The sequence below is a fragment of the Eleutherodactylus coqui genome, chromosome 8 (assembly GCF_035609145.1).
Source record: "Eleutherodactylus coqui strain aEleCoq1 chromosome 8, aEleCoq1.hap1, whole genome shotgun sequence".
NCBI lineage: Eukaryota > Metazoa > Chordata > Amphibia > Anura > Eleutherodactylidae > Eleutherodactylus > Eleutherodactylus coqui.
This window is the reverse complement of record NC_089844.1, coordinates 195942284-195969022: the sequence shown is the minus strand read 5'-3', so window position 1 is coordinate 195969022 and position 26739 is coordinate 195942284. Positions and strand designations below refer to the sequence as shown.

At 52.0% G+C, this 26739-nt stretch overlaps 1 protein-coding gene across 2 annotated transcripts in view; it reads left to right on the top strand.

Moving 5' to 3' along the window:
• Window positions 1-20102, top strand: part of BICDL2 (BICD family like cargo adaptor 2) — a 36782-nt gene extending 16680 nt beyond the window's left edge. For both annotated transcript variants that reach the window (XM_066577188.1, XM_066577187.1), the window contains exons 4-10: window positions 4241-4357; window positions 5143-5289; window positions 6008-6178; window positions 12374-12511; window positions 12617-12747; window positions 18829-18949; window positions 19402-20102. In XM_066577188.1, coding sequence (XP_066433285.1) covers window positions 4241-4357; window positions 5143-5289; window positions 6008-6178; window positions 12374-12511; window positions 12617-12747; window positions 18829-18949; window positions 19402-19557 — 981 coding nt within the window. In that variant the 3' untranslated portion in view covers window positions 19558-20102. The remainder of the gene's footprint in view (window positions 1-4240; window positions 4358-5142; window positions 5290-6007; window positions 6179-12373; window positions 12512-12616; window positions 12748-18828; window positions 18950-19401) is intronic.
• The last annotated feature ends 6637 nt before the right edge of the window (window positions 20103-26739 follow it).

Below are 26739 nucleotides of genomic sequence, written 5' to 3'. Positions count from 1 at the left end.
GCTACGGGCACAGCAGTGAGGGGGTAGCTGAAGGTGTGTATAAGATCAGCCAATCAGCAGATAGCACAGAGCTATGGGCACAGCAGTGAGGGGATGTATGTGGCTTCTTATAAGAAGCCCGTCTCCACCCATCAGCCTGGTGGTGACAAGATATTAGAATGCTGTAAAAAAGCATTTTTCTGAATGTGGATAAATGTAGCTCAGAAAAGATGTCCGCCCCCACAGTCATGTACAGACAAGATGTCCGCCCCCACAGTCATGTACAGACAAGATGTCCGCCCCCACAGTCGTGTACAGGCAAGATGTCCGCCCCCACAGTCGTGTACAGGCAAGATGTCCGCCCCCACAGTCGTGTACAGGCAAGATGTCGGCCCCCACAGTCGTGTACAGGCAAGATGTCCGCCCCCACAGTCGTGTACAGGCAAGATGTCCGCCCCCACAGTCATGTACAGACAAGATGTCCGCCCCCACAGTCATGTACAGACAAGATGGCCGTCCCCACAGTCGTGTACAGACAAGATGTCGGCCCCCACAGTCGTGTACAGACAAGATGTCCGCCCCCACAGTCGGCCCCCACAGTCATGTACAGGCAAGATGTCCGCCCCCACAGTCGTGTACAGGCAAGATGTGCGCCCCCACAGTCGTGTACAGGCAAGATGTCGGCCCCCACAGTCGTGTACAGGCAAGGTGTCGGCCCCCACAGTCGTGTACAGGCAAGATGTCCGCCCCCACAGTCGTGGTCAGGCAAGATGGCCGCCCCCACAGTTGTGTACAGGCAAGATGGCCGCGCCCACAGTCGTGTACAGGCAAGGTGTCGGCCCCCACAGTCGTGTACAGACAAGGTGTCGGTCCCCACAGTCGTGTACAGGCAAGATGGCCGCCCCCACAGTTGTGTACAGGCAAGATGGCCGCGCCCCACAGTCGTGTATATACATCAGAATAAAAAATGCCTACAATCAGACAATAAAAACCAAATATGGAAACATTTTACATTTTCTATTTGGTTTTAATTCATAAAAAAATTAGTGATCTTATTCCTTCAAAAAGCAACCTGCCAGAAGTAGCCGTGGGTTAAACAGAGGCTCAGACCCGCCTCACACGGGCGTTCAACAGCGTCTTTAATGCACCCCATCTTTGCAATGGGTGATGAGGTGCGTTAAAAAATCGCCAAAACGCACTAAACTAGAACAGACCGCGTTGGAAACATTGCGCTGGAACAGTGTTTTTAGTAGACGTTTCAAGTGCCCGCTAAAACACTGTAAAAACCGTCTGCGTGAGAGCGGCCTTAGATACAGGTTAGATACGTCTTCCCGCGGTCAGGATGGAAGCTCTGATCATGTAATCCTATAATCCCGGGTGACAGCTGAGGCTCCGCAGTCTCATCCGCCCTGCATCCTCTAATCCTCCGGAGCGGGAGGCGTCCGCTCAGCAGCTCTCATCTCTCCATCCTCCTCTAAACTGGACCATCTGGAAAGGAAATGGTTAAACCTGCATACTAATGAGATTAACCAGTCCAATTAGAGGTATACCTGTCTGCAGGAAGCCATATTGTTTAACTATATCCTGTCCAGAGCGCACTGCTTAGGTACCCTATGCATGACAAATTCCCATCCGCTATCTTGGCGTGTATACACGTAATACGCCCCAATATAGAGCGTGTTGCATTCTTTTTCGCACGTGCATATCGCGTGCTGCATGAGCGGCGCCGTTGAAAGTGATGCAAACTTTATTACTTTAAAACCTGCGACCGTGATACACGGTTAAAAACGCTCGTGTGTGAGAGCCCCAAGGAATAGTGCAGAGGGCTGTCGCTTATCACAAGGCAGTTACCCGATGTTGTTCTCTGGTGTCAGCTTTAGGGTGACTACCAACTAGCGTTTGCGAATTTGCAACTTTTTTTTCCCCCAGATGTCTATGGGGCTTTCTAATGTTAAAAACGCATCGCAGCAAAATCGCAATTTACCGCAAAATCACGATTTTGCGCGATATGATTTCAACATTAACAAGTCCCATAGACCCCTGGAGAAAAAAAAAACACTGCGAATTTCGCAGTGAAAAAGAACTGTAGTGGGTCGTCACCCTTATATGGCAAAAGCTTAACCCCTTAACGACACATGACGTATATTTACGACATGGGGGCCGAGGGGTAACGTGGAGGGGGACCGGAAGCCAAACCTACTGCATACACAAAAAACTGCTACCTGCCCTCAACAGCCGCTATCAGCGTGAATGCTGATCGCGGCTCTCAACCCTTTAACCCTTTCCAATCAAATTTGTATCCTGGTTTTCCTATGCGGCTTATTCTTTCTGTTATACAATGGCGCTATCTGCTGGCTAAAGCCAGTACTGCATGAGGTGACACGTTGGATAGGCTGAAACAGCAGAGAGGCTGGGAATATACAGTAAGAGAATCCCGACGGGCACCTTGCAACATCGGAGCTGTACAGCCTTAACCCTTTCCAATCCATTTATTTTTTCTCACCCATTCTCCCCAGCTCCAAATAAATTGGAGCTGGGGAAAATGGGTGAGAAAAAATACATTTTCCCAGCACCCTCCTGAACTGACAGAGATCAGGAGGGTGCAGGTGCTCACTGCACCGTGGAGGGACCTGCTTACCTGTCAGGCATCTTTCGCATTCTCCTTCTGCCTCCCGGCTTGGCGATCATGTGACCGCTGGGGTCAGGTGGCACCTGGCGGTCACATGATCGCCGGGCCGGGAGACAGAAGGAGAATGCGCAAGACTCCGGTCAGGTAAGCAGGTCCTCCCACAGTGCAGGCTCCCGGCTCGGAGTTCATGTGACCGCCGGGGGTCAGGTAACACCGGCGGTCACATGATCGCCGGCCGGCCGGAATCTCTATGCATTACATAGCGCTAATTGAGCGCTATGTAATGTGTAAAGGAGAAGGCAGAAAGGGTTAAAAACCCTTTCTGCCTTCTCCTAGGGGGTCCTCGATGGGGACCAGTGCAGGAGTGCATCTGCACCCAATGTGTCTGCCGATCGGGTGCAGATACACTCCTGCACTGCAGTGTCGGGCCTGCCCCGACATTGGAGCTGTGGAGGAAAATGATGATGTCGGGGCAGGCCCGACATTGGATTGGAAAGGGTTAAATCATAATGTCTTTAGAGGTCAGACAGTGGATTGGAAAGGGTTAAATGTCACAATCTGTGTCTGGGGGCCCCAAGGTTTCGTTCAGTTGCAATGGCTGCCTGGGGCCTTCGGAAGGCCTGTGTTGTGGCTTAACAGACTGACTGGCAGAGCGTGATATAATATGGTATTACGTTATACTCTATGAGCGATCAAACAATCACAAGCTCAAGTTCCCCGCCACCGGACTGAAAAAAGAATATAAAAATGAGTTTTAAAAAATTTCATTTAGCAAAAAATAAAAAGGGTAGAAAAAGTTTAACCCTTCCCTTTCATATATTGTAAACACGTTGTGTATCGGTGCGTCCATAAAGGGTAGATCTGTGAAAGTAACCCATTATTTGTCCTGCATGGTAAACGTAGTCAGGAAAAAAATTGGACAACGGCAAAATTGCGCTTTTTTTGGACACCCCATCTGCAGGAAAGCAAGCAGCATCACACATGATAGGATTAGATACGGCGGCCCAGCAGGTTGTATCACACGATAGGATTAGATATGGCGGCCCAGCAGGTGGTATCACACGATAGGATTAGATATGGCGGCCCAGCAGGTGGTATCACACGATAGGATTAGATATGGCGGCCCAGCAGGTGGTATCACACGATAGGATTAGATATGGCGGCCCAGCAGGTGGTATCACACGATAGGATTAGATATGGCGGCCCAGCAGGTGGTATCACACGATAGGATTAGATATGGCGGCCCAGCAGGTGGTATCACACGATAGGATTAGATATGGCGGCCCAGCAGGTGGTATCACACGATAGGATTAGATATGGCGGCCCAGCAGGTGGTATCACACGATAGGATTAGATATGGCGGCCCAGCAGGTTGTATCACATGATAGGATTAGATATGGCGGCCCAGCAGGTGGTATCACACGATAGGATTAGATATGGCGGCCCAGCAGGTGGTATCACATGATAGGATTAGATATGGCGGCCCAGCAGGTGGTATCACACGATAGGATTAGATATGGCGGCCCAGCAGGTGGTATCACACGATAGGATTAGATACACACTCTGTGTTACTGGGCTGGAGTCACGTCTCCGCAGAATATGGAATGATGATCTTCTCTTCTGTCTCTTCAGGCTTCTCAGATGGAAAAGTCTCTCACGCTGCAGCTGGAGACTCTGAGGGATGAGAACCGAGAGCTGACACTGAGGCGAGGACAGTTCGCTCCTGTCCTGCAGAGTCTGCACGCTGAGGTGAGAGGTGCAAGGACATACAAAAGAGGATGTGAGTGCAGATACATGAGAACAAGGTGCTGAGACCGGAGAGTCAGCCATGGGAGAGTGCAGTGCGAAAACAGAGGGCAGAGCAGCGTGAATAAGGAGGACATTCATGCTGCTCTGCCATCTGTTTTCACCCAGGTTATACCGGCATGCATATCAGCAAGTTATACATCTCCCTGTATATAGTGATATGGAGCGTGCTGATATAACCTGGGTATCTCCTGTATATAATAATATATTTATAGCTGGTATAAGTTATACATCTCCCTGTATATAGTCATATGAACCATGCTGATATAACCTGGGTATCTCCTGTATATAATAATATATGTATAGCTGGTATAAGTTATAAATTTCCTGTATATAGTGATATGGAGCATGGTGGTCGAGGCAGCGTGGGTGAGGGGGACGTGAGTGAGGGAGACGGGGCGGCGTGGATGAGGGGGACGGGGCGGCGTGGGTGAGGGGGACGGGGCGGCGTGGGTGAGGGGGACGAGGCGGCGTGGGTGAGGGGGACGGGGCGGCTTGGGTGAGGGGGACGGGGCGGCTTGGGTGAGGGGGACGGGGCGGCTTGGGTGAGGGCGACGGGGCGGCGTGGGTGAGGGCGACGGGGCGGCGTGGGTGAGGGCGACGGGGCGGCGTGGGTGAGGGCGACGGGGCGGCGTGGGTGAGGGCGACGGGGCGGCGTGGGTGAGGGCGACGGGGTAGTATAGTGCAGGGTGATTGTACACTGACCATCGCTTGTGTTTGCTCGGCAGAACGCTCTCTTGCTGGAGAAGAAGAGAGACATGGAATCTGAAATTAAAACTCTTCGGGAGGACAATGAGAGAACACAGATCTTGATGTTCCACCTGAAAGAGACAGTCCTGCAGCTGGAGGGACAGAAGAATGAGACTGAGACAAAGGTAGTGAAAGGGACAGAGGGCGCATAAACTTAGAAGCCGACCCTATAAGCCCCCATCCCAGATCAGGCCTAGTGCCAAGTACACCATCCACAGCACATGGCGATGTATCCCTGCAGGAGCATGGGGCTGAGCTGCTTACACAGAGGATGGGGGCATCTTTATTAGGCGCTTAAAGCTAAACATGATTTGTGTCCGTACTGAGCCCTCTATCAAGAAAAATTATTAAAAGTATAAGGTACCTGTGAGTTTAACGGGTGAGTGATGGCAGGGAGGGGGTGGGTTATTCCAGCTTATTTAAAGGGGTTGTCTAACTTTAAACTACAGGTGACCAGTCCTCAGGATAGACCATCAATAGTATATTCTCAGAGGTTTGCTGCCCAGGATCCCCACTAATCAGCTCTTTGCCGTGCCGCTGCGCGAATGTATGGTGCTCATTTTTGCAGGAGACACACAGCTCTGTTCTCTCTGTAGTGGCCAGGCTTGGTATTACAGACAAAGTTCCCCTTCACTGCAGTACTGACACAGAGAAAGTTTTCTCTGAAGAACGTTTGGAAGAAAGTTTCCCGTCACTGCAGACTGCCACAGAGATACACAACAGCCCCATAACAAGGGTCTGTCCTATGAAGGGCTCCGATGTGTAGTGCTGCTCAGTCGTGCACCTCGACTGGCATGTAATAAATGTTGGATGAAACAATTGCAAGATTAATTTCTCTTCCAGATGCAGGAGAAACTGGACGAAGTTGAGGGTCTACGAGACAGTCAGCGATCACTGCAAATACAAGTGAGAGAGCTACAGGAGGAGCTGAAGCTGAGAGACAGTCACTTTCCTCTGCAAGACAGCCGCTATTCTCTGCATTCTGAGATGCAAGAAACGTCAAGTGGCCCAGAGGTGAGGAACCTTCACACCCCATTCAAAGCTCTGACACCTCATGCCTCCGCCACTTAGCCCTATCATCAGTTCTTCACATCGCCCAATACATCCACATTGCCCCATCATCAGTCTTCCAGGTCGCCCCATCATAAATCTTCCACATCACTCCCTGTTTCCTCCACATTACCTCATTAGTCCTCTACAATGTGCCATCATGACTCGTCCGCATCTTCCACTCTAGAAGCCACCTCCAAGAACAATAATACCCTCTAATCAAACACAAAATACGCCACGGACATTGACGCACCACCGCCAATACGCCACGGGCACTGACGCACCACCGCCAATACGCCACGGACACTGATGCACCACCGCCAATACGCCACGGACACTGATGCACCACCGCCAATACACCACGGACACTAACTGACCACCGCCAATACGCCACGGGCACTGACGCACCACCGCCAATACACCACGGACACTGACGCACCACCGCCAATACACCACGGACACTGACACACCACCGCCAATACACCACGGACACTGACGCACCACCGCCAATACACCACGGACACTGACGCACCACCGCCAATACACCACGGACACTGACGCACCACCGCCAGTACGCCACGGACACTGACGCACCACCGCCAATACGCCACGGACACTGACGCACCACCGCCAATACGCCACGGGCACTGACGCACCACCGCCAATACGCCACGGACACTGACGCACCACCGCCAATACGCCACGGACACTGACGCACCACCGCCAATACGCCACGGACACTGACGCACCACCGCCAATACGCCACGGACACTGACGCACCACCGCCAATACGCCACGGACACTGACGCACCACCGCCAATACGCCACGGACACTGACGCACCACCGCCAATACGCCACGGACACTGACGCACCACCGCCAATACGCCACGGACACTGACGCACCACCGCCAATACGCCATGGACACTGACGCACCACCGCCAATACGCCACGGACACTGACGCACCACCGCCAATACGCCACGGACACTGACGCACCACCGCCAATACGCCACGGACACTAACTGACCACCGCCAATACGCCACGGACACTGACGCACCACCGCCAATACACCACGGACACTGACGCACCACCGCCAATACACCACGGACACTGACGCACCACCGCCAATACACCACGGACACTGACGCACCACCGCCAATACACCACGGACACTGACGCACCACCGCCGATAACACCACGGTCACTGACGCAGCACCGCCGATAACACCACGGACCCTGACGCAGCACCGCCGATAACACCACGGTCACTGACGGAGCACCGCCGATAACACCACGGACACTGACGGAGCACCGCCGATAACACCACGGTCACTGACGCAGCACCGCCGACAACACCACGGTCACTGACGGAGCACCGCCGATAACACCACGGTCACTGACGCAGCACCGCCGATAACACCACGGACCCTGACGCAGCACCGCCGATAACACCACGGACCCTGACGCACCACCGCCGATAACACCACGGTCACTGACGCAGCACCGCCGATAACACCACGGACCCTGACGCAGCACCGCCGATAACACCACGGACCCTGACGCAGTACCGCCGATAACACCACGGTCACTGACGCAGCACCGCCGATAACACCACGGTCACTGACGCAGCACCGCCGATAACACCACGGTCACTGACGGAGCACCGCCGATAACACCACGGTCACTGACGGAGCACCGCCGATAACACCACGGTCACTGACGCAGCACCGCCGATAACACCACGGACCCTGACGCAGCACCGCCGATAACACCACGGACCCTGACGCACCACCGCCGATAACACCACGGTCACTGACGCAGCACCGCCGATAACACCACGGACCCTGACGCAGTACCGCCGATAACACCACGGTCACTGACGCAGCACCGCCGATAACACCACGGACCCTGACGCAGCACCGCCGATAACACCACGGTCACTGACGCAGCACCGCCGATAACACTACGGTCACTGACGCAGCACCGCCGATAACACCACGGTCACTGACGCAGCACCGCCGATAACACCACGGTCACTGACGCAGCACCGCCGATAACACCACGGTCACTGACGCAGCACCGCCGATAACACCACGGACCCTGACGCAGCACCGCCGATAACACCACGGTCCCTGACGCAGCACCGCCGATAACACCACGGTCATTGATGCAGCACCACCAATACACTACAGACACTGATGCAGCACCGCCGATAACACCACGGTCACTGACGGAGCACTGCCGATAACACCACGGTCACTGACGCAGCACCGCCGATAACACCACGGACCCTGACGCAGCACCGCCGATAACACCACGGGCACTGACGCAGCACCGCCGATAACACCACGGTCATTGATGCAGCACCGCCAATACACTACAGACACTGACGCAGCACCGCCGATAACACCACGGTCACTGACGCAGCACCGCCGATAACACCACGGACCCTGACGCAGCACCGCCAATAACACCACGGTCACTGACGCAGCACCGTCGATAACACCACGGACCCTGACGCAGCACCGCCGATAACACCACGGACCCTGACGCACCACCGCCGATAACACCACGGTCACTGACGCAGCACCGCCGATAACACCACGGACCCTGACGCAGCACCGCCGATAACACCACGGTCACTGACGCAGCACCGCCGATAACACTACGGTCACTGACGCAGCACCGCCGATAACACCACGGTCCCTGACGCAGCACCGCCGATAACACCACGGTCACTGACGCAGCACCGCCGATAACACCACGGACCCTGACGCAGCACCGCCGATAACACCACAGTCACTGACGCAGCACCGCCGATAACACCACGGTCACTGACGGAGCACCGCCAATAACACCACGGACCCTGACGCAGTACCGCCGATAACACCACGGACCCTGACGCAGCACCGCCGATAACACCACAGACCCTGACGCAGCACCGCCGATAACACCACGGTCCCTGACGCAGCACCGCCGATAACACCACGGTCACTGACGCAGCACCGCCGATAACACCACGGTCACTGACGCAGCACCGCCGATAACACCACGGACCCTGACGGAGCACCGCCGATAACATCACGGTCACTGACGCAGCACCGCCGATAACACCACGGACCCTGACGCAGTACCGCCGATAACACCACAGTCACTGACGCAGCACCGCTGATAACACCACAGACCCTGACGCAGCACCGCCGATAACACCACGGTCACTGACGGAGCACCGCCGATAACACCACGGTCCCTGACGCAGCACCGCCGATAACACCACGGTCCCTGACGCAGCACCGCCGATAACACCACGGTCACTGACGCAGCACCGCTGATAACACCACGGTCACTGACGCAGCACCGCCGATAACACCATGGTCACTGACGCAGCACCGCCGATAACACCACGGTCCCTGACGCAGCACCGCCGATAACACCACGGTCCCTGACGCAGCACCGCCGATAACACCACGGACCCTGATGCAGCACCGCCGATAGCACCACGGTCACTGACGCAGCACCGCCGATAACACCACGGTCACTGACGCAGCACCGCCGATAACACCACGGTCCCTGACGCAGCACCGCCGATAACACCACGGACCCTGACGCAGCACCGCCGATAACACCACGGTCATTGATGCAGCACCGCCAATACACTACAGACACTGATGCAGCACCGCCGATAACACCACGGACCCTGACGCAGCACCGCCGATAACACCACGGTCACTGACGGAGCACCGCCGATAACACCACGGACCCTGACGGAGCACCGCCGATAACACCACGGTCACTGACGCAGCACCGCCGATAACACCACGGTCACTGACGGAGCACCGCCGATAACACCACGGTCACTGACGCAGCACCGCCGATAACACCACGGACCCTGACGGAGCACCGCCGATAACACCACAGTCACTGACGCAGCACCGCCGATAACACCACGGTCACTGACGGAGCACCGCCGATAACACCACGGACCCTGACGCAGTACCGCCGATAACACCACGGTCACTGACGCAGCACCGCCGATAACACCACAGACCCTGACGCAGCACCGCCGATAACACCACGGTCCCTGACGCAGCACCGCCGATAACACCACGGTCCCTGACGCAGCACCGCCGATAACACCACGGTCCCTGACGCAGCACCGCCGATAACACCACGGTCCCTGACGCAGCACCGCCGATAACACCACGGTCACTGACGCAGCACCGCCGATAACACCACGGTCCCTGACGCAGCACCGCCGATAACACCACGGTCCCTGACGCAGCACCGCCGATAACACCACGGTCCCTGACGCAGCACCGCCGATAACACCACGGTCACTGACGCAGCACCGCCGATAACACCACAGACCCTGACGGAGCACCGCCGATAACACCACGGTCACTGACGCAGCACCGCCGATAACACCACGGACCCTGACGCAGCACCGCCGATAACACCACGGACACTGACGCAGCACCGCCGATAACACCACGGTCACTGACGCAGCACCGCCGATAACACCAGGGTCCCTGACGCAGCACCGCCGATAACACCACGGTCCCTGACGCAGCACCGCCGATAACACCACGGTCCCTGACGCAGCACCGCCGATAACACCACGGTCACTGACGCAGCACCGCCGATAACACCACAGACCCTGACGGAGCACCGCCGATAACACCACGGTCACTGACGCAGCACCGCCGATAACACCACGGTCACTGACGCAGCACCGCCGATAACACCACGGTCACTGACGCAGCACCGCCGATAACACCACGGTCACTGACGCAGCACCGCCGATAACACCACGGACCCTGACGCAGCACCGCCGATAACACCACGGTCCCTGACGCAGCACCGCCGATAACACCACGGTCATTGATGCAGCACCGCCAATACACTACAGACACTGATGCAGCACCGCCGATAACACCACGGTCACTGACGCAGCACCGCCGATAACACCACGGTCACTGACGCAGCACCGCCGATAACACCACGGACCCTGACGCAGCACCGCCGATAACACCACGGTCACTGACGGAGCACCGCCGATAACACCACGGTCACTGACGCAGCACCGCCGATAACACCACGGACCCTGACGGAGCACCGCCGATAACACCACAGTCACTGACGCAGCACCGCCGATAACACCACAGTCACTGACGCAGCACCGCCGATAACACCACGGTCACTGACGGAGCACCGCCGATAACACCACGGACCCTGACGCAGTACCGCCGATAACACCACGGTCACTGACGCAGCACCGCCGATAACACCACAGACCCTGACGCAGCACCGCCGATAACACCACGGTCACTGACGGAGCACCGCCGATAACACCACGGTCACTGACGCAGCACCGCCGATAACACCACGGTCACTGACGCAGCACCGCCGATAACACCACGGTCACTGACGCAGCACCGCCGATAACACCATGGTCACTGACGCAGCACCGCCGATAACACCACGGTCCCTGACGCAGCACCGCCGATAACACCACGGTCCCTGACGCAGCACCGCCGATAACACCACGGACCCTGATGCAGCACCGCCGATAGCACCACGGTCACTGACGCAGCACCGCCGATAACACCACGGACCCTGACGGAGCACCGCCGATAACACCACGGACCCTGACGCAGCACCGCCGATAACACCATGGTCACTGACGCAGCACCGCCGATAACACCATGGTCACTGACGCAGCACCGCCGATAACACCACGGTCACTGACTTGCCACTCACACTTTTGCTTTATAGACGATCATGCGCCATGGACACCCTGAATTTTGCAATGATTTATTTATTGATGGGTCAGCCATTGTTTCGCTGTCGGTCCCTTGTTCCTGACTAATTTACATCCGTCACTCCCTGTTCATTTCACTTTACCTCTGAGGACAACTTGTGCAATGATGAAGTATGAGAGCTGTGGACATGTCCTGCACAGAGAGGCTCCGAAACTGAGGAGGTGGACAGGTGGGATAGATAGGCAGTCACCCAAGTCCTGATACAATGTACCTACAGGCTGTGTAATACTGACCCACAAGTATCTTCGTTACCTACATGCCATAGACTTCAGTGTGTCACTTTCGAGCCATTACATTGTACCCTCCAGTACCATAACTTGTCATTGTCACTCTAGGGTGCCTCAATGAACCCCATGCCTCAGTTTGCGGGACAGACAGCAGGATCTGCCGGTCACATGACGTCATACAAGACACAGCGAGAGCAAGAACTGATCCAGGAGAAAGAAGAGGAGATTGCGAGACTGCAAGACCTGGTAACAGCGCCTGGCATCCTGCAATGTACCATATATACACCTATAGACACACAAATGTATATGGGATTGTCTTCACCTCACACCTGACGTCCTCTACCTCCACAGCTCAACCTTCAGTATGTAGAGATAAAGTCCCTGCAGGAGGAAGTTCACAAACTGCGAGAAATGTTACAGCAGAATGACCGTGATAGCATCCTGCGACAAGCCGTGTCTGACCGCGATGAGGCAATTATGAAGTGAGTATGGCAAGGCACTCTGGTTGAGATCGTAGAAATGTGCATGATATGCATGAGTGACAATGGCCGGGGACTAGGGTGATGTAGAAGTGGATCAGCAGTGGCTGGGATTCTGTAGATTACTTGATCGGGTGACAATAACTAGATCACTGTTCACTGGGATGATGTAGAAGTGGATCACTAATGAATGGGATGGCAAAGACTGGATAACCAGCGACAAAATGACATAGAAGTGGATGGGATCGTGTAAAAAACGAAATGCCCGGTGAATGGGATAATAAGGAAGTGAGTGACCACTGAATGAATGACACAGATGAACAGAGACTAGGAGGATGATGTTGCAGTAAAGTATTGTAGCATAGTCACATAGTATGTGAGGTTGAAATAAGCCCCATGTCCATCCAGTTCAACCTGTTACCTCCCAATGTTGATCCAGAGGAAGGCAAAATCCCCCAATGAGGTAGAAGCCAATTTTCCTTATTTCAGGTGAAAGAAAATTCCTTCCTGACTTCTAATTTGGCAGTCTGATTAATTCCCAGATCACCGACGCTTCTGAGTAATCGGTGATATAACGTAATATTGTAACGCTCAAGAAAGGCATTCAGGAGTGTTAGAGGTTTGGGTACAAATGGATGAGATAGGAGAGATCTCTGTACTGACTCCTGATATATCTATACATAGTTATTAGAGCACCCCCTTGTTACAGTCCGGGGTATAATAGATGATGGGAGAGATCTCTGTACTGTCCTCTGATATATATCTACACATAGTTATTAGAGCGCCCCCTTGTTACAGTCCGGGGTATAATAGATGATGGGAGAGATCTCTGTACTGTCCCCTGATATATCTAGACCTAGTTATTAGAGCGCCCCCTTGTTACAGTCCGGGGTATAATAGATGATGGGAGAGATCTCTGTACTGACTCCTGATATATCTATACATCGTTATTAGAGCACCCCCTTGTTACAGTCCGGGGTATAATAGATGATGGGAGAGATCTCTGTACTGTCCCCTGATATATATCTACACATAGTTATTAGAGCGCCCCCTTGTTACAGTCCGGGGTATAATAGATGATGGGAGAGATCTCTGTATTGTCCCCTGATATATTTCTAGATAGTTATTAGAGTGCACCCTTGTTCTAGTTCTGGGTATAATAGATGATGGGAGAGATCTCTGTACTGACCCCTGATATATACCTACATAGTTATTAGAGCGCCCCCTTGTTACAGTCCGGGGTATAATAGATGATGGGAGAGATCTCTGTATTGTCCCCTGATATATTTCTAGATAGTTATTAGAGTGCACCCTTGTTCTAGTTCTGGGTATAAATGGTTGAGATAGGAGAGTTCTCTGCACTGACCCCTGATATATCTATGCATAAAAAAGTAATAAAATAAATCTTATTTGTATAGCACCAACTTATTCTGCAGCGCTTTCAGGTAATTTTTTTATTTATTACCCCCACCGAGCTGGGTACTCATTTACAGACCTCGGAAGCATGGAAGGCTGAGTCAACCTTGAGCCGGCTACATGAACTAGGCGGGGATTGAACTTGCAACCTTCGGGTCGTCTCTATATAGATTAGGGCGCCCCCTTGTTACAGTCCTGGGTATAATAGATGATGGGAGAGATCTCTGTACTTGACCCATGATATATCTGTACATAGTTATTATGTGGCCTCTCATCTGTCTTTTTTCTAGACGAAATCCCAATTTTGATTACCTCTCTGGGTATTGTAGTCCGTCTATTCCATTCATTACTTTAGATGTCCGCCTTTGAACCCACCCAAGCTCTGATATGTCCTTCTTGAGTACTGGTGCCCAAAACTGTCCCCAATATTCCATATGTGGTCTGACCAGTGACTTGTAAAGAGGAAGAACAATGCTCTCGTCATGTGCCCCTAGACCTCTTCTGATGCACCACATGATCCTATTTGCCTTGGCAGCAGCTGCCTGACACTGGTTGCTTCAGTTAAGCTTATTTATAAAATCCCCAAGTCCTTCTCCATGTCAGTGTTCCCCAGTGGTTCCCCATTTAGTGTGTAATGGTAACATGTATTTCCTCTGCCCATGTGCAGAACCTTACATTTATCAGTGGTAAACATCATTTACCACTTTTCTGCCACCAACGTGTGCATATCCTTTTGTTACCACATTGTGTCCTCTCTTCTATTAATTACTTTACATAGTTTTGTAAGATCTGCAAATTCTGATATTTTACTGTACAATCCTTCTACGGATGACCCCTGCAATTCTGCCTCCTGTGGTACTGCACTAGCAACAGTACCACAGTACTGGTGACCCGTCCAATACTTTCCCCTGTGGTACTCCACTAGTAACAATGACCCATGTAATAATGCCTCCTGTGGCACCCCACTAGTAACGGAGACCACTCCAATACTGCCCCCTGTGGTACCCCACTAGTACAAGTGACCCAATCGGAGTATGTACCATTTATAACCCCCCTCTGCTTTCTATCACTGAACAGTTACTTACCAACTTACACACATTCTAGCCTAGACCAAACATTCTCATTTTATATACTAACCTTTTATGCGGCCCAGTATCAAACGCTTTGGAAAAGTCCAGATACACAAGATCCAATTACTCTCCTCGATCCAGTCTAGAACTTACCTCCTCGTAGAAGCTGATCAGGTTGGTGTGACAGGAGCGATCTCTAACAAACTCATGCTAATACAGAGTTATACGGCTATTTTCCTTGAGGTCCTCCAGGATAGCATTTCTTAAAAACCATTCAAACATTTTCCCCATAATAGAAGTAAGATTTACCAGCCTGTAGTTTCCAGGTACGCCTTTTGACCCCCTTTTGAATATTGGCACCACATTGCCTATGTGCCAATCCAGTGGAACAGACCCCGTCACTATAGAGTCCTTAAATATAAGAAACAACCGTCTGTGTGTCACATTACTTAATTCCCTTAGAACCTGGGGGTGTATTTCATCAGAACCCAGTGATTTGCCTATTTTAATCTTTTTTAGACAGGTCTGCACTTCTTCATTGGTTAGACTGGTGACATTCAGTGGAGAGTTTACTTCATCACTTTGCATCTCATCTGCCATTTTATTTTTCTTTTTAAATTCACTGTGGAAATATCTATTTAATAGATTTGCTTTCTCCGTGTCACCCTATACAATTTTTCGTACAATATTTATTAAAGGGCCAACACTTTCAGTATTAATCTTTTTACTATTTATATGGTTTTACTCTGTTTCTCTGTCTCCATCTTTGCTGCTTTTAGCTGATTTTTACATAATTTATTTTTTTCCTTCTAGGTTTTTAGTGCTTCTTCTTTCTTGTTTTAATAGTTCAAACACTTACTTTCTGCTGTTAATTGCCCCCTTTGCATCTTTATTGAGCCACATTGTTTTCTCCTAGCCCTAACCCTTTTATTCCTGTAGTTTGTCCCGCTCACATGATGTGTTTAGGATGTTTTTAAACATTTCCCATTTATTGTCTGTACTCTTATTTTTGAGGACATTATCCCAGTCCTTAAAGGGGTTGTCCCGCGCCTAAAGAGAAAATTTTTTTTTGGCCAGTCCCCCAGTACCTGTAAAGGAATACCGCTGCCATGTGTTATTAAAAAAAAATTCCCTTACCTGAATCCCCGTTCAGCAACTTTAAAAAATCTTCTGTCCAAGATGGCTGCCGCTGGTCTTCTCCCACGGTGCACCGCGGGTCTTCTCCCATGGTGCACCGTGGATGTTCTTCTGCAGTCTGCGCTCCACTGCCGATTCCAGCCACCCCATTGGCTGATCGGCACCATGTGACGGAGGCGGAGCTACGCGATGATGCGGAGAAGAGGGAAGAGCCAGGACGCAGCTTGTGAGCCCGGACCATCAAGAAGAGGAATCTTCAGTGCGCAAGCGCGACTGTTCCGGCGACCAGAGGAGAAGTTTGGTCATCGCCATGGAGACAGGGACGCCAGCACCGGAGGGGGTAAGTATATAACTTCTGTATGGCCAATATTTAATGCACGATTTATATTACAAAGTGCATTAATATGGCCATACAGAAGTGCATAACTGCACTTGCTTCTGCGGGACAACCCCTTTAAGTTTAGTATTTTCGTAGCTCCCTTATAAAACTCTTTTGAAAGACAAGTTGAAATGTATTATATTATGGTTACTATTTCCCAGGTGCCCCCAAACCGGCACCCCTGTTGTTCTGTCAGGTCTGTTGGTTAATATTTAGTCTAAAATGGCAATCCCCCTAGTTGTGTCCTGTACAAGTTGGGTAAGGTAATTATCTTTAGTTATTGACCGTAGCTTTTTTCTATGAGATCCGCAGGTTTTGGCTTCCCAGTTTATATCTGGATAGTTAAAGCCTCCCATAATATTTAACTCATTGTGATTTGCTGCTTCATCTATTTACATCAGTAATAGATTTTCGGTGGCCTCTGTTCTGTTTAGTGGCCAATAGAAAACACCTATGAGGATTTTATTATAATAATATGGTTTTCCCTCCATGTATTTCTACCCACATGTTCATGTCCCTCCCATATATGTTCCTGTAACGTGGGCATTAAACAGGATTTTACATAGAAACAAACTCCTCCCCCTGTCCGGTTTTCACAATCCCTTATGAACAGACTGTAACCTGTAAGTTTACCACCCAGTCACAGCTTTCATCCAACCAGGTCTCAGTTATTCCCACTATGTCGTAATTTTCCTCAGACATTATTTTTTCCAGTTCGTCACTTTATTGGTCAGACTTCTAGCATTAGTCCCATTATGGGTCCCCCCCCTTCCTATTACTTCATCCCAGGTTACTGTCTACACTGTCTTCTCCTCTATCTCCTTGGTTGCCTGCCCCCCCCCCCCCTAGTTTCTAGTTCAAACACTCCTCCAGCCTTCTAGTCATCTTCTCCCCCAGCACAGCTGCAGCCCATCCCTATGGTAGAACCTGTAGCCGACAGCAGTCAGCCCAATTCTCCAGGAACCCAAACCCCTCCTTCCTACACTAACTCTGGAGCCACTTGTTTACCTCCCTAATCTCCCGATGTCTTTGTGGTGTGGTACATTGTACAGGTAGTATTGCAGAAAATACTACTTTGGAGGTCCTCACCCTAAGCTTAGACCTTCCACCTACCTCTAACTTTATCATTGGTGCCAATATATACCATGACCGCTGCATCCTCACCAGCCCCTCTTGGTAATCGGTCAACTCGATCCGCAATGTGTCAAACTGGAGTGCCAGGAAGATAACACACCGTTTGACGATCCCTGTCTTGTGAAGATTGCCCTGTCTGTTCTCCTAATAATTCAATCTCCCACTACCAGGATCTGTCTGTGCACCTAATAATTGAGTCCCCCACTACCAGGACCTGTCTAACCCGCCCTGCTCTCCTATTCCCCTTCTTACTGGAGCAGGCATCCCCCTGATGGTTAGCGGGCATGTCGTGCTGCAGCAGTGCTAATCCTGTAATGGCATCCAGTTCAGGACTAGCCTCCCTAGATCTCTTCCCTCTACCCCTCCTCCTGTCACCCAGCAAGATGCCTGCTCATCCTGTACCCCATGTTGCAAGCTGCTCATTTAGATCCAGGATCTGGGCTTCCAAATGTACAACACGCTCACATCTCATACAGCAGTATGCAGCCGGCTGTTCAAGGACATGGCACAAGATGTACACGGGGCGGCATTGTCAGTCATGGAGAACATTCTAGATGGGCATCGTTCAGGGAGATTAGATAGCAGTAATATGAGCAAAAATTCAAATTGATAAACAGTAAATCAATGCAAGTAACTCTTCCAAAGTTACTAATCCCAAGTCACACACTTAAGAGACAGCACACTTAGAATACAGCACACTCACTCGTTTGTGTTTGCTTTTTATAGCCCTTATCTTCTGCTCCTCCTCTGTTCTGTTTGATATATTTTGTTTGCCTCTGGTGGAGCCCTTGATTCTATTAAAGGGCCGCACACAACTTTCATCCACAGTCAGGATGAGGGATACACACATCCACATTACCGGTCCAGACTGAATGTTATCTAGGTTGATGCCTTCTACTCATGGAGATGTGGACCTTCTAACCCTTCATGTACATTTAATCTCTACAGGAAGGGAGAGTTGGAATTGGAGTTGGCAAAATGTCGCCTGGAGAAGGAGTCAATGAGTCGGCAGCTACTTAGTGCAGTAGAGCAGAAGGTGTTACTGAGCCAGGAGCTGGAGGCCTGGCAGGTGAGAGTTTTGGGAGAATCTGAGCATCCAGAGACATTACATGTCTTTTGTCAGGTCCAGGTAACCTTCAGTCAAGTGGACAATCCACTGGCTGGGGCTATACATGTTTGGCCGTACAACATTTTGGTGGAACCGTGGCTGTGGGCCGACCGTTCTTACAGTCAGTATCAAACAAGCAACCACCTGTAGATACTCCATACCATGTAAATGTGGATGCCATGTCTCCGTGAGACAGTACACAATACAATTAATGCAGAATTATGTTGGCTCCACCCTTCATGACAATCATAAATGGTCATGATTGCACACTGTTTAAACTCTCTCACCCTATATATGGCAGAAACCTAATGGGTGTAATATTTGGAGGTGGCTTTGGGCTGCATTGAGGTTCTCAGTTCAGTCGCTGTGGACACTTTCATCTGCCTGATGTTTTGTTGCCATTCTTCCCACAGGATGATATGCAGATTGTTATCAACCAGCAGCTGAAGTCCCAGAGAGAGCAGGAAAGAACGTCTGAAACCGCACCATCCACACCCACCAGAAGAGACAGCCACAAGAGACCGCGCGATGGTGGCAGCGGCATCTTCTCAATCTTCAAGAGGATCTAAGAGTAGGAGCCACTCTACTCCTGCTCTGGGGAACGTCCTGGGGGCGCTAACGTCCTTCCACCTTGTCTCATCTACCGACACCCTGGGAGGGTCCAGTCCTTAGGACTAGAGGATCCTTGTGACTTGTAACACCTTGTGGGTCACAGGAGCGATCCAGTCCATAGAGAACGGGAATCGAACCCCAGCGAGTAAGGCAGCAGATCCACCAGGGGTACTATACCCGCTGAAAACAGAGGACAGTACACCCAACAGCTGCATCTACTATATCACCCTGCAGCGGGAGGAGCTGACTTCATGTCACTTATAGCCCTGTGTTTATCACCCTGTTGTGGGAGGAGCTGACCCCATGTCACATATAGCCTGTGTATATTACCCAATAGTAAGGGAAGGCTGGCTCTAATGTCTCCTATAGACCTGCATGTCACCCTGCATGGGGTGGAATTGGCAGAGTTGTCGAGTTGTTGTTGATGCAGGTCCCAGCTGAGTGACTCTATAATCTCTGTATATACTGTCCATTATGTATATAAATATAGGCTTATTTTGAACCGTCTCAGTGTCTATATGAAAAGAGGATGGGAGGCTCATGTGCGCAGGGAGGGGTTCTGGTCTCTGTAAGTAGACAGCTGGGATCTGTGGGGGAAAGTACTTGGGTCACAGCTGGAACCTGCGGGCAAAAGTACTTGGGGCACAGCTGGAATCTGTGGGGAACAGTACATGGGGCACAGCTGGAATCTGTGGGGAACAGTACTTGGGGCACAGCTGGAATCTGTGGGGAACAGTACATGGGGCACAGCTGGAATCTGCAGGGTACGGTACTCAGGGCACATCGGGAATCAACAGGAGACCGTACATGGGGCACAGCTGGAATCTGGTAGACAGCACACCGGACAATGCCGGAATCTATGGGAAGAGCACACAGGACACAGCTGGAACCTGTGGGGGACAGTAACTGGAAAACAGCTGGTATCTGTGCGGGATGGTACACTGGGTACAGCTGGTGTCTAGGGGGGACAATACATGGGGCAAAGCTGAGATCAAGGGAGACAGTACACGGGGCACAGCTGGTATCTGTGGTCTCTGTCCATGGGACACAGCTGGGATTTAAGGGGGAGATAGTACATAGGGCACAGCTGGGATCGGGAGGGGGGGGGGGGAATTATATTGGGCACAGCTGGGATCTGAAGGGGACAGTATATAGGGCACATCTGGTAGCTGTGTTGGGGGGTTCTGTGCACAGAACACAGCTGGTATCGGGGGGGGGGGGGGCAGTACATGGGCAAACATGGGATATAGCTGGGATCTGGGGGGGATGGAACTCGGAGCACATCTGGTGTCTGGAGGGAATAGTACATGGCACACAGCTGGTATCTCAGGGGGTCAGTTCATTAAAAAATTGCTAGTATCTGCGAGGGACCGTATATGGGGCACGGCAGGTATCTGAATGGGACAGTATACATAGTTATGTTATCTGTGTTGGGAGGCACAGTGCATGGAACACAGCGGAAATCTGGGGAGGGAACAGTAAGTACGTGGGGCACAGCTGAAATCTGAGGGGACAGTACATGGAAAACAGCTGGTATCAGCAGGAGAGAGTACACGGGGCACAGCTGATATTTGGAGTGACAGAACATGGGGCAAAGCTGGTATCTGGCTGGGGACACTGTAAGTGGCACATTTAGTATATGAGGGGACACTACACTGTCTGGAGGGGGGGGGGCAGTAAATGGGGTACAGCTGGGATCTGGCAGAATGGAACACGGAGCACAGCTGGGATCTTGGGGGGGGGGGAGTGTAAATGGGACACAGTTGGTATCTGTGGGAACAGTACACAGAAAACAGCTGGGATCTGGGGGGGGGGGGGGGGCACGGGGCACAACTAGTGTCTGGGGTGGGCAGTACATTGGGCACAGGTGGTATCTTGGGCAGTCAGTACATGGGGCACAACTGGGATCTGAGGGGGACTGTACATGGGGTACAGCTGGGATCTCGGGCGGTCATTACATGGGGCACAGTTGGGATCTGAAGGGTACAGTACATGGGGCACAGCTGGGATCTCGGGCGGTCAGTACATGGGGCACAGCTGGGATCTGGGGGAACAGTACATGGGGTACAGCTAGTATATCGGGGGGGGGGACAGTACATGGGGTACAGCTGGTATATCAGGGGAGTACAGTACATGGGGTACAGCTGGGATCTGGGGGAACACTACATGAGGTACAGCTGGTACATCAGGGAAATACAGAACATGGGGTACAGCTAGTATATCAGTGGGACAATACAAGGGCACAGCTGGAATCTGGGGGAACAGTACATGTGGTACAGCCGGTATATCAGGAGGGTACAGTACATGGCGTACAGCTGGTATATCAGGGGGGACAGTACATGGAGTACAGTTGGTATATCAGGGGGGTATAGTACATAGGGTACAGCTGGGATCTGGGGGGGCAGTACATGGGGTACAGCTGCTATATCAGGGGTTACAGTACATGGGGTACAGCTGGTATATCGGGGGGGACAGTACATGGGGTACGTCTGGTATACCAGGGGGGGACAATGCATGAGGTACAGCTGGTATATCAGTGGGAGTACAGTACATGGGGTACAGTTGGTATATCGGGGGGACAGTACATGGGGTACAGCTGGTATATCGGGGGGGGGACAGTGCATGGGTTACAGCTGGTACATCAGGGGTACAGTATATGGGGTACAGCTGGTACATCAGGGGGATACAGTACATAGGGTACAGCTGGTAAATCAGGGGGGACAGTAAAAGGGCACAGCTGGGATCTGGAGGGGCAGTACATGGGGTACAGCTGGTATATCGGGGGGGGGGGACAGTAAAAGGGCACAGCTGGGATCTGGGGGAACACTACATGGGGTACAGCTGGCATATCAGGGGGGTTAATACAAGGGCACAGCTGGGATCTGGGGGAACAGTACATGTGGTACAGCTGGTATATTGGGAGGGACAGTACAAGAGCACAGCTGGGATCTGGGGGGGCAGTATATGGAGTACAGCTGGTCTATCAGGGGGGTACAGTACATGGGGTACAGCTGGTATATCGGGGGTACAGTACATGGGGTATTGCTGGTATATCGGGACGGTACAGTACATGGGGTACGGCTGGTATATCAGGGCGGTATAGTACATTGGGTACAGCTGGTATATCGGTGGTACAGTGCATGAGGTACAGCTGGTATATCGGTGGGAGTACAGTACATGGGGTACAGCTGGTATATCGGGGGGGACAGTACATGGGGTACAGCTGGTATATGGGGGAACAGTGCATGGGTTACAGCTGGTGCATCAGGGGTACAGTATATGGGGTATAGCTGGTATATCGGGGGACAGTACAAGGGCACAGCTGGGATCTGGAGGGGCAGTACATGAGGTACAGCTGGTATATCAGGGGGGACAGTACAAAGGGTACAGCTGGTATATCAGGGGGGACAGCACAAGATCTGGGGGGGGGGGCGTACATGGAGTACAGCTGTAATATCAGGGGGGTATAGTACATGGGGTACAGTTGGGATCTGGGAAGGGGGGGCAGTACATGGGGTACAGCTGGTATATCAGTGGGGGACAGTGCATGGGGTATATCTGCAGCTGGTATATCAGTGGGAGTACAGTAAATAGGGTATAGTTGGTATACCAGAGGGGGACAGTACATGGGGTACAGCTGGTATATCAGGGGAGTACAGTTCATGGGGTACAGCTGGGATCTGGGGGAACACTACATGGGCTACAGCTGGTATATCAGGGGGGTTAATACAAGGGCACAGCTAGGAACTGGGGGAACAGTACATGTCGTACAGCTAGTATATCAGGCGGGACAGTAAAAGAGCACAGCTGGGATCTGGGGGGGCAGTATACGGACTACAGCTGGTCTATCAGGGAGGTACAGTACATGGGGTATAGCTGGTATATTGGCGGTACAGTACATGGGGTATGGCTGGTATATCAGGGCGGTACAGTACATTGGGTACGGCTGGTATATCGGGGGTACAGTGCATGAGGTACAGCTGGTATATCAGTGGGAGTACAGTACATGGGGTACAGCTGGTATATCGGGGGGGACAGTACATGGGGTACAGCTGGTATATCGGGGGGACAGTACATGGGGTACAGCTGGTATATCGGGGGACAGTGCATGGTATACAGCTGGTATATCAGGGGGGACAGTGCATGGGTTACAGCTGGTACATCAGGGGTACAGTATATGGGGTATAGCTGGTATATCGGGGGACAGTACAAGGGCACAGCTGGGATCTGGAGGGGCAGTGCATGAGGTACAGCTGGTATATCAGTGGGAGTACAGTACATGGGGTACAGCTGGGATCTGGAGGGGCAGTGCATGAGGTACAGCTGGTATATCAGTGGGAGTACAGTACATGGGGTACAGCTGGTATATCGGGGGGGACAGTACATGGGGTACAGCTGGTATATCAGGGGGGGACAGTACATGGGGTACAGCTGGTATATCAGGGGGGACAGTACATGGAGTACAGCTGGTATATCGGGGGACAGTGCATGGTATACAGTTGGTATATCAGGGGGGACAGTGCATGGGTTACAGCTGGTACATCAGGGGTACAGTATATGGGGTATAGCTGGTATATCGGGGGACAGTACAAGGGCACAGCTGGGATCTGGAGGGGCAGTACATGAGGTACAGCTGGTATATCAGGGGGGACAGTACATGTGGTACAGCTGGTATATCGGGGGGGTACAGTACAAGGGGTACAGCTGGTATATCAGGGGGGACAGCACAAGATCACAGCTGGGATCAGGGATCTGGGGGGGGGGTCGTACAAGGAGTACAGCTGTAATATCAGGGGGGTATAGTAAATGGGGTACAGTTGGGATCTGGGAAGGGGGGGCAATACATGGGGTACAGCTGGTATATCAGGGGGGGACAGTGTATGGGGTAGAGCTGGTATATCGGGGGGGGGGACAGTACATGGGGTTGAGCTGGTATATCGGGGGGACAGTGCATGGGGTATATCTGCAGCTGTTATATCAGTGGGAGTACATTATATAGGGTACAGTTGGTATATCAGAGGGGGACAGTACATGGGATACAGCTGGTATATCGGGGTGCAGTGCATGGGTTATAGCTGGTACATAAGGGGTACAGTACATGGAGTACAGCTACCATATCAGGGAGACAGTACAAGGGTACAGCTGGGATCTGGAGGGGCAGTACATGAGTTACAGCTGGTATATCAGGGGGGACAGTACATGGGGTGCAGCTGGTAAAACAGGGAGGAACAGTACATGGGGTACAGCTGGTATATAAATGGGGTACAGTACAAGGGGTACAGCTGGGATCTGGGACGGCAGTACATGGAGTACAGCTGGTATATCGGGGGGGGGGCAGTACATGGGGTACAGCTGGGATCTGGGGAAACAGTACATGTTGTACAGCTGGTATATCAGGAGGGTACAGTACATGTTGTACAGCTGGTATATCAGGAGGGTACAGTACATGGGGTACAGGTGGTATATCAGTGGGGACAGTACAAGAGCGCAGCTGGGATCGGGGGGGGGGGGCAGGACATGGAGTACAGCTGGTATATCAGGGGGTTACAGTACATAGGGAACAGCTTGGATCTGGGGAGAGCAGTACATGGGGTACATTGGTATATCAGGGGGGTACAGTGAACGGGGTACGGCTGGTAAAGCAGGAGGACAGTGCTTAGGGTACGGCTGGTATATCAGGTGGGACAGTGCATGGGTTACAGCTGATATATCAGGGGGATACAGTACATGGGGTACAGCTTGTATATCAGGGGGGACAGTACAAGGGCACAGCTAGGATCTGAAGGGGCAGTACATGGGGTACAGCTGGCATATCAGGGGACAGTATATGGAGTACAGCTGGCATATCAGGGGGATACAGTACATGGGGTACAGCTTGTATATCAGGGGGGACAGTACAAGGGCACAGCTACGATCTGAAGGGGCAGCACATGGGGTACAGCTGGCATATCAGAGGACAGTACATGGGGTACAGCTGGTATATCGGGGGGGGGGGCAGTACATGGGGTATATCTGCAGCTGATATATCAGTGGGAGTACAGTACATACGGTACAGTTAGTATATCAGAGGGGGACAGTACATGGGGTATATCTGCAGCTGGTATATCAGTGGGAGTACAGTACATAGGGTACAGTTGATATATCAGAGGGGGACAGTACATGGGATACAGCTGGTATATCAGGGGGGCAGTGCATGAGTTATAGCTGGTACATAAGGGGTACAGTACATGGGGTACAGCTAGCATATCAGGGGGATACAGTACATGGGGTTCAGCTGGTATATCAGGGAGACAATACAAGGGCACAGCTGGGATCTGGAAGGGCAGTATATGAGGTACAGCTGGTATATCAGGGGGACAGTACATGGGGTGCAGCTGGTAAAACAGGGAGGAACAGTACATGGGGTACAGCTGGTATATAATGGGGTACAGTACAAGGGGTACAGCTGGGATCTGGGAGGGCAGTATATGAGGTACAGCTGGTATATCAGGGGGACAGTACATGGGGTGCAGCTGGTAAAACAGGGAGGAACAGTACATGGGGTACAGCTGGTATATAATGGGGTACAGTACAAGGGGTACAGCTGGGATCTGGGAGGGCAGTACATGGAGCACAGCTGGTACATCAGGGGGATACAGTACATAGGGTACAGCTGGTATATCGGGGGACAGTGCATGGTATACAGCTGGTATATCAGGGGGGACAGTGCATGGGTTACAGCTGGTACATCAGGGGGATACAGTACATGGGGTTCAGCTGGTATATCAGGGAGACAATACAAGGGCACAGCTGGGATCTGGAAGGGCAGTATATGAGGTACAGCTGGTATATCAGGGGGACAGTACATGGGGTGCAGCTGGTAAAACAGGGAGGAACAGTACATGGGGTACAGCTGGTATATAATGGGGTACAGTACAAGGGGTACAGCTGGGATCTGGGAGGGCAGTACATGGAGTACAGCTGGTACATCAGGGGGATACAGTACATAGGGTACAGCTGGTAAATCAGGGGGGACAGTACAAGGGCACAGCTGGGATCTGGGGAAACAGTACATGTACAGCTGGTATATCAGGAGGGTACAGTACATGGGGTACAGGTGGTATATCAGTGGGGACAGTACAAGAGCGCAGCTGGGATCG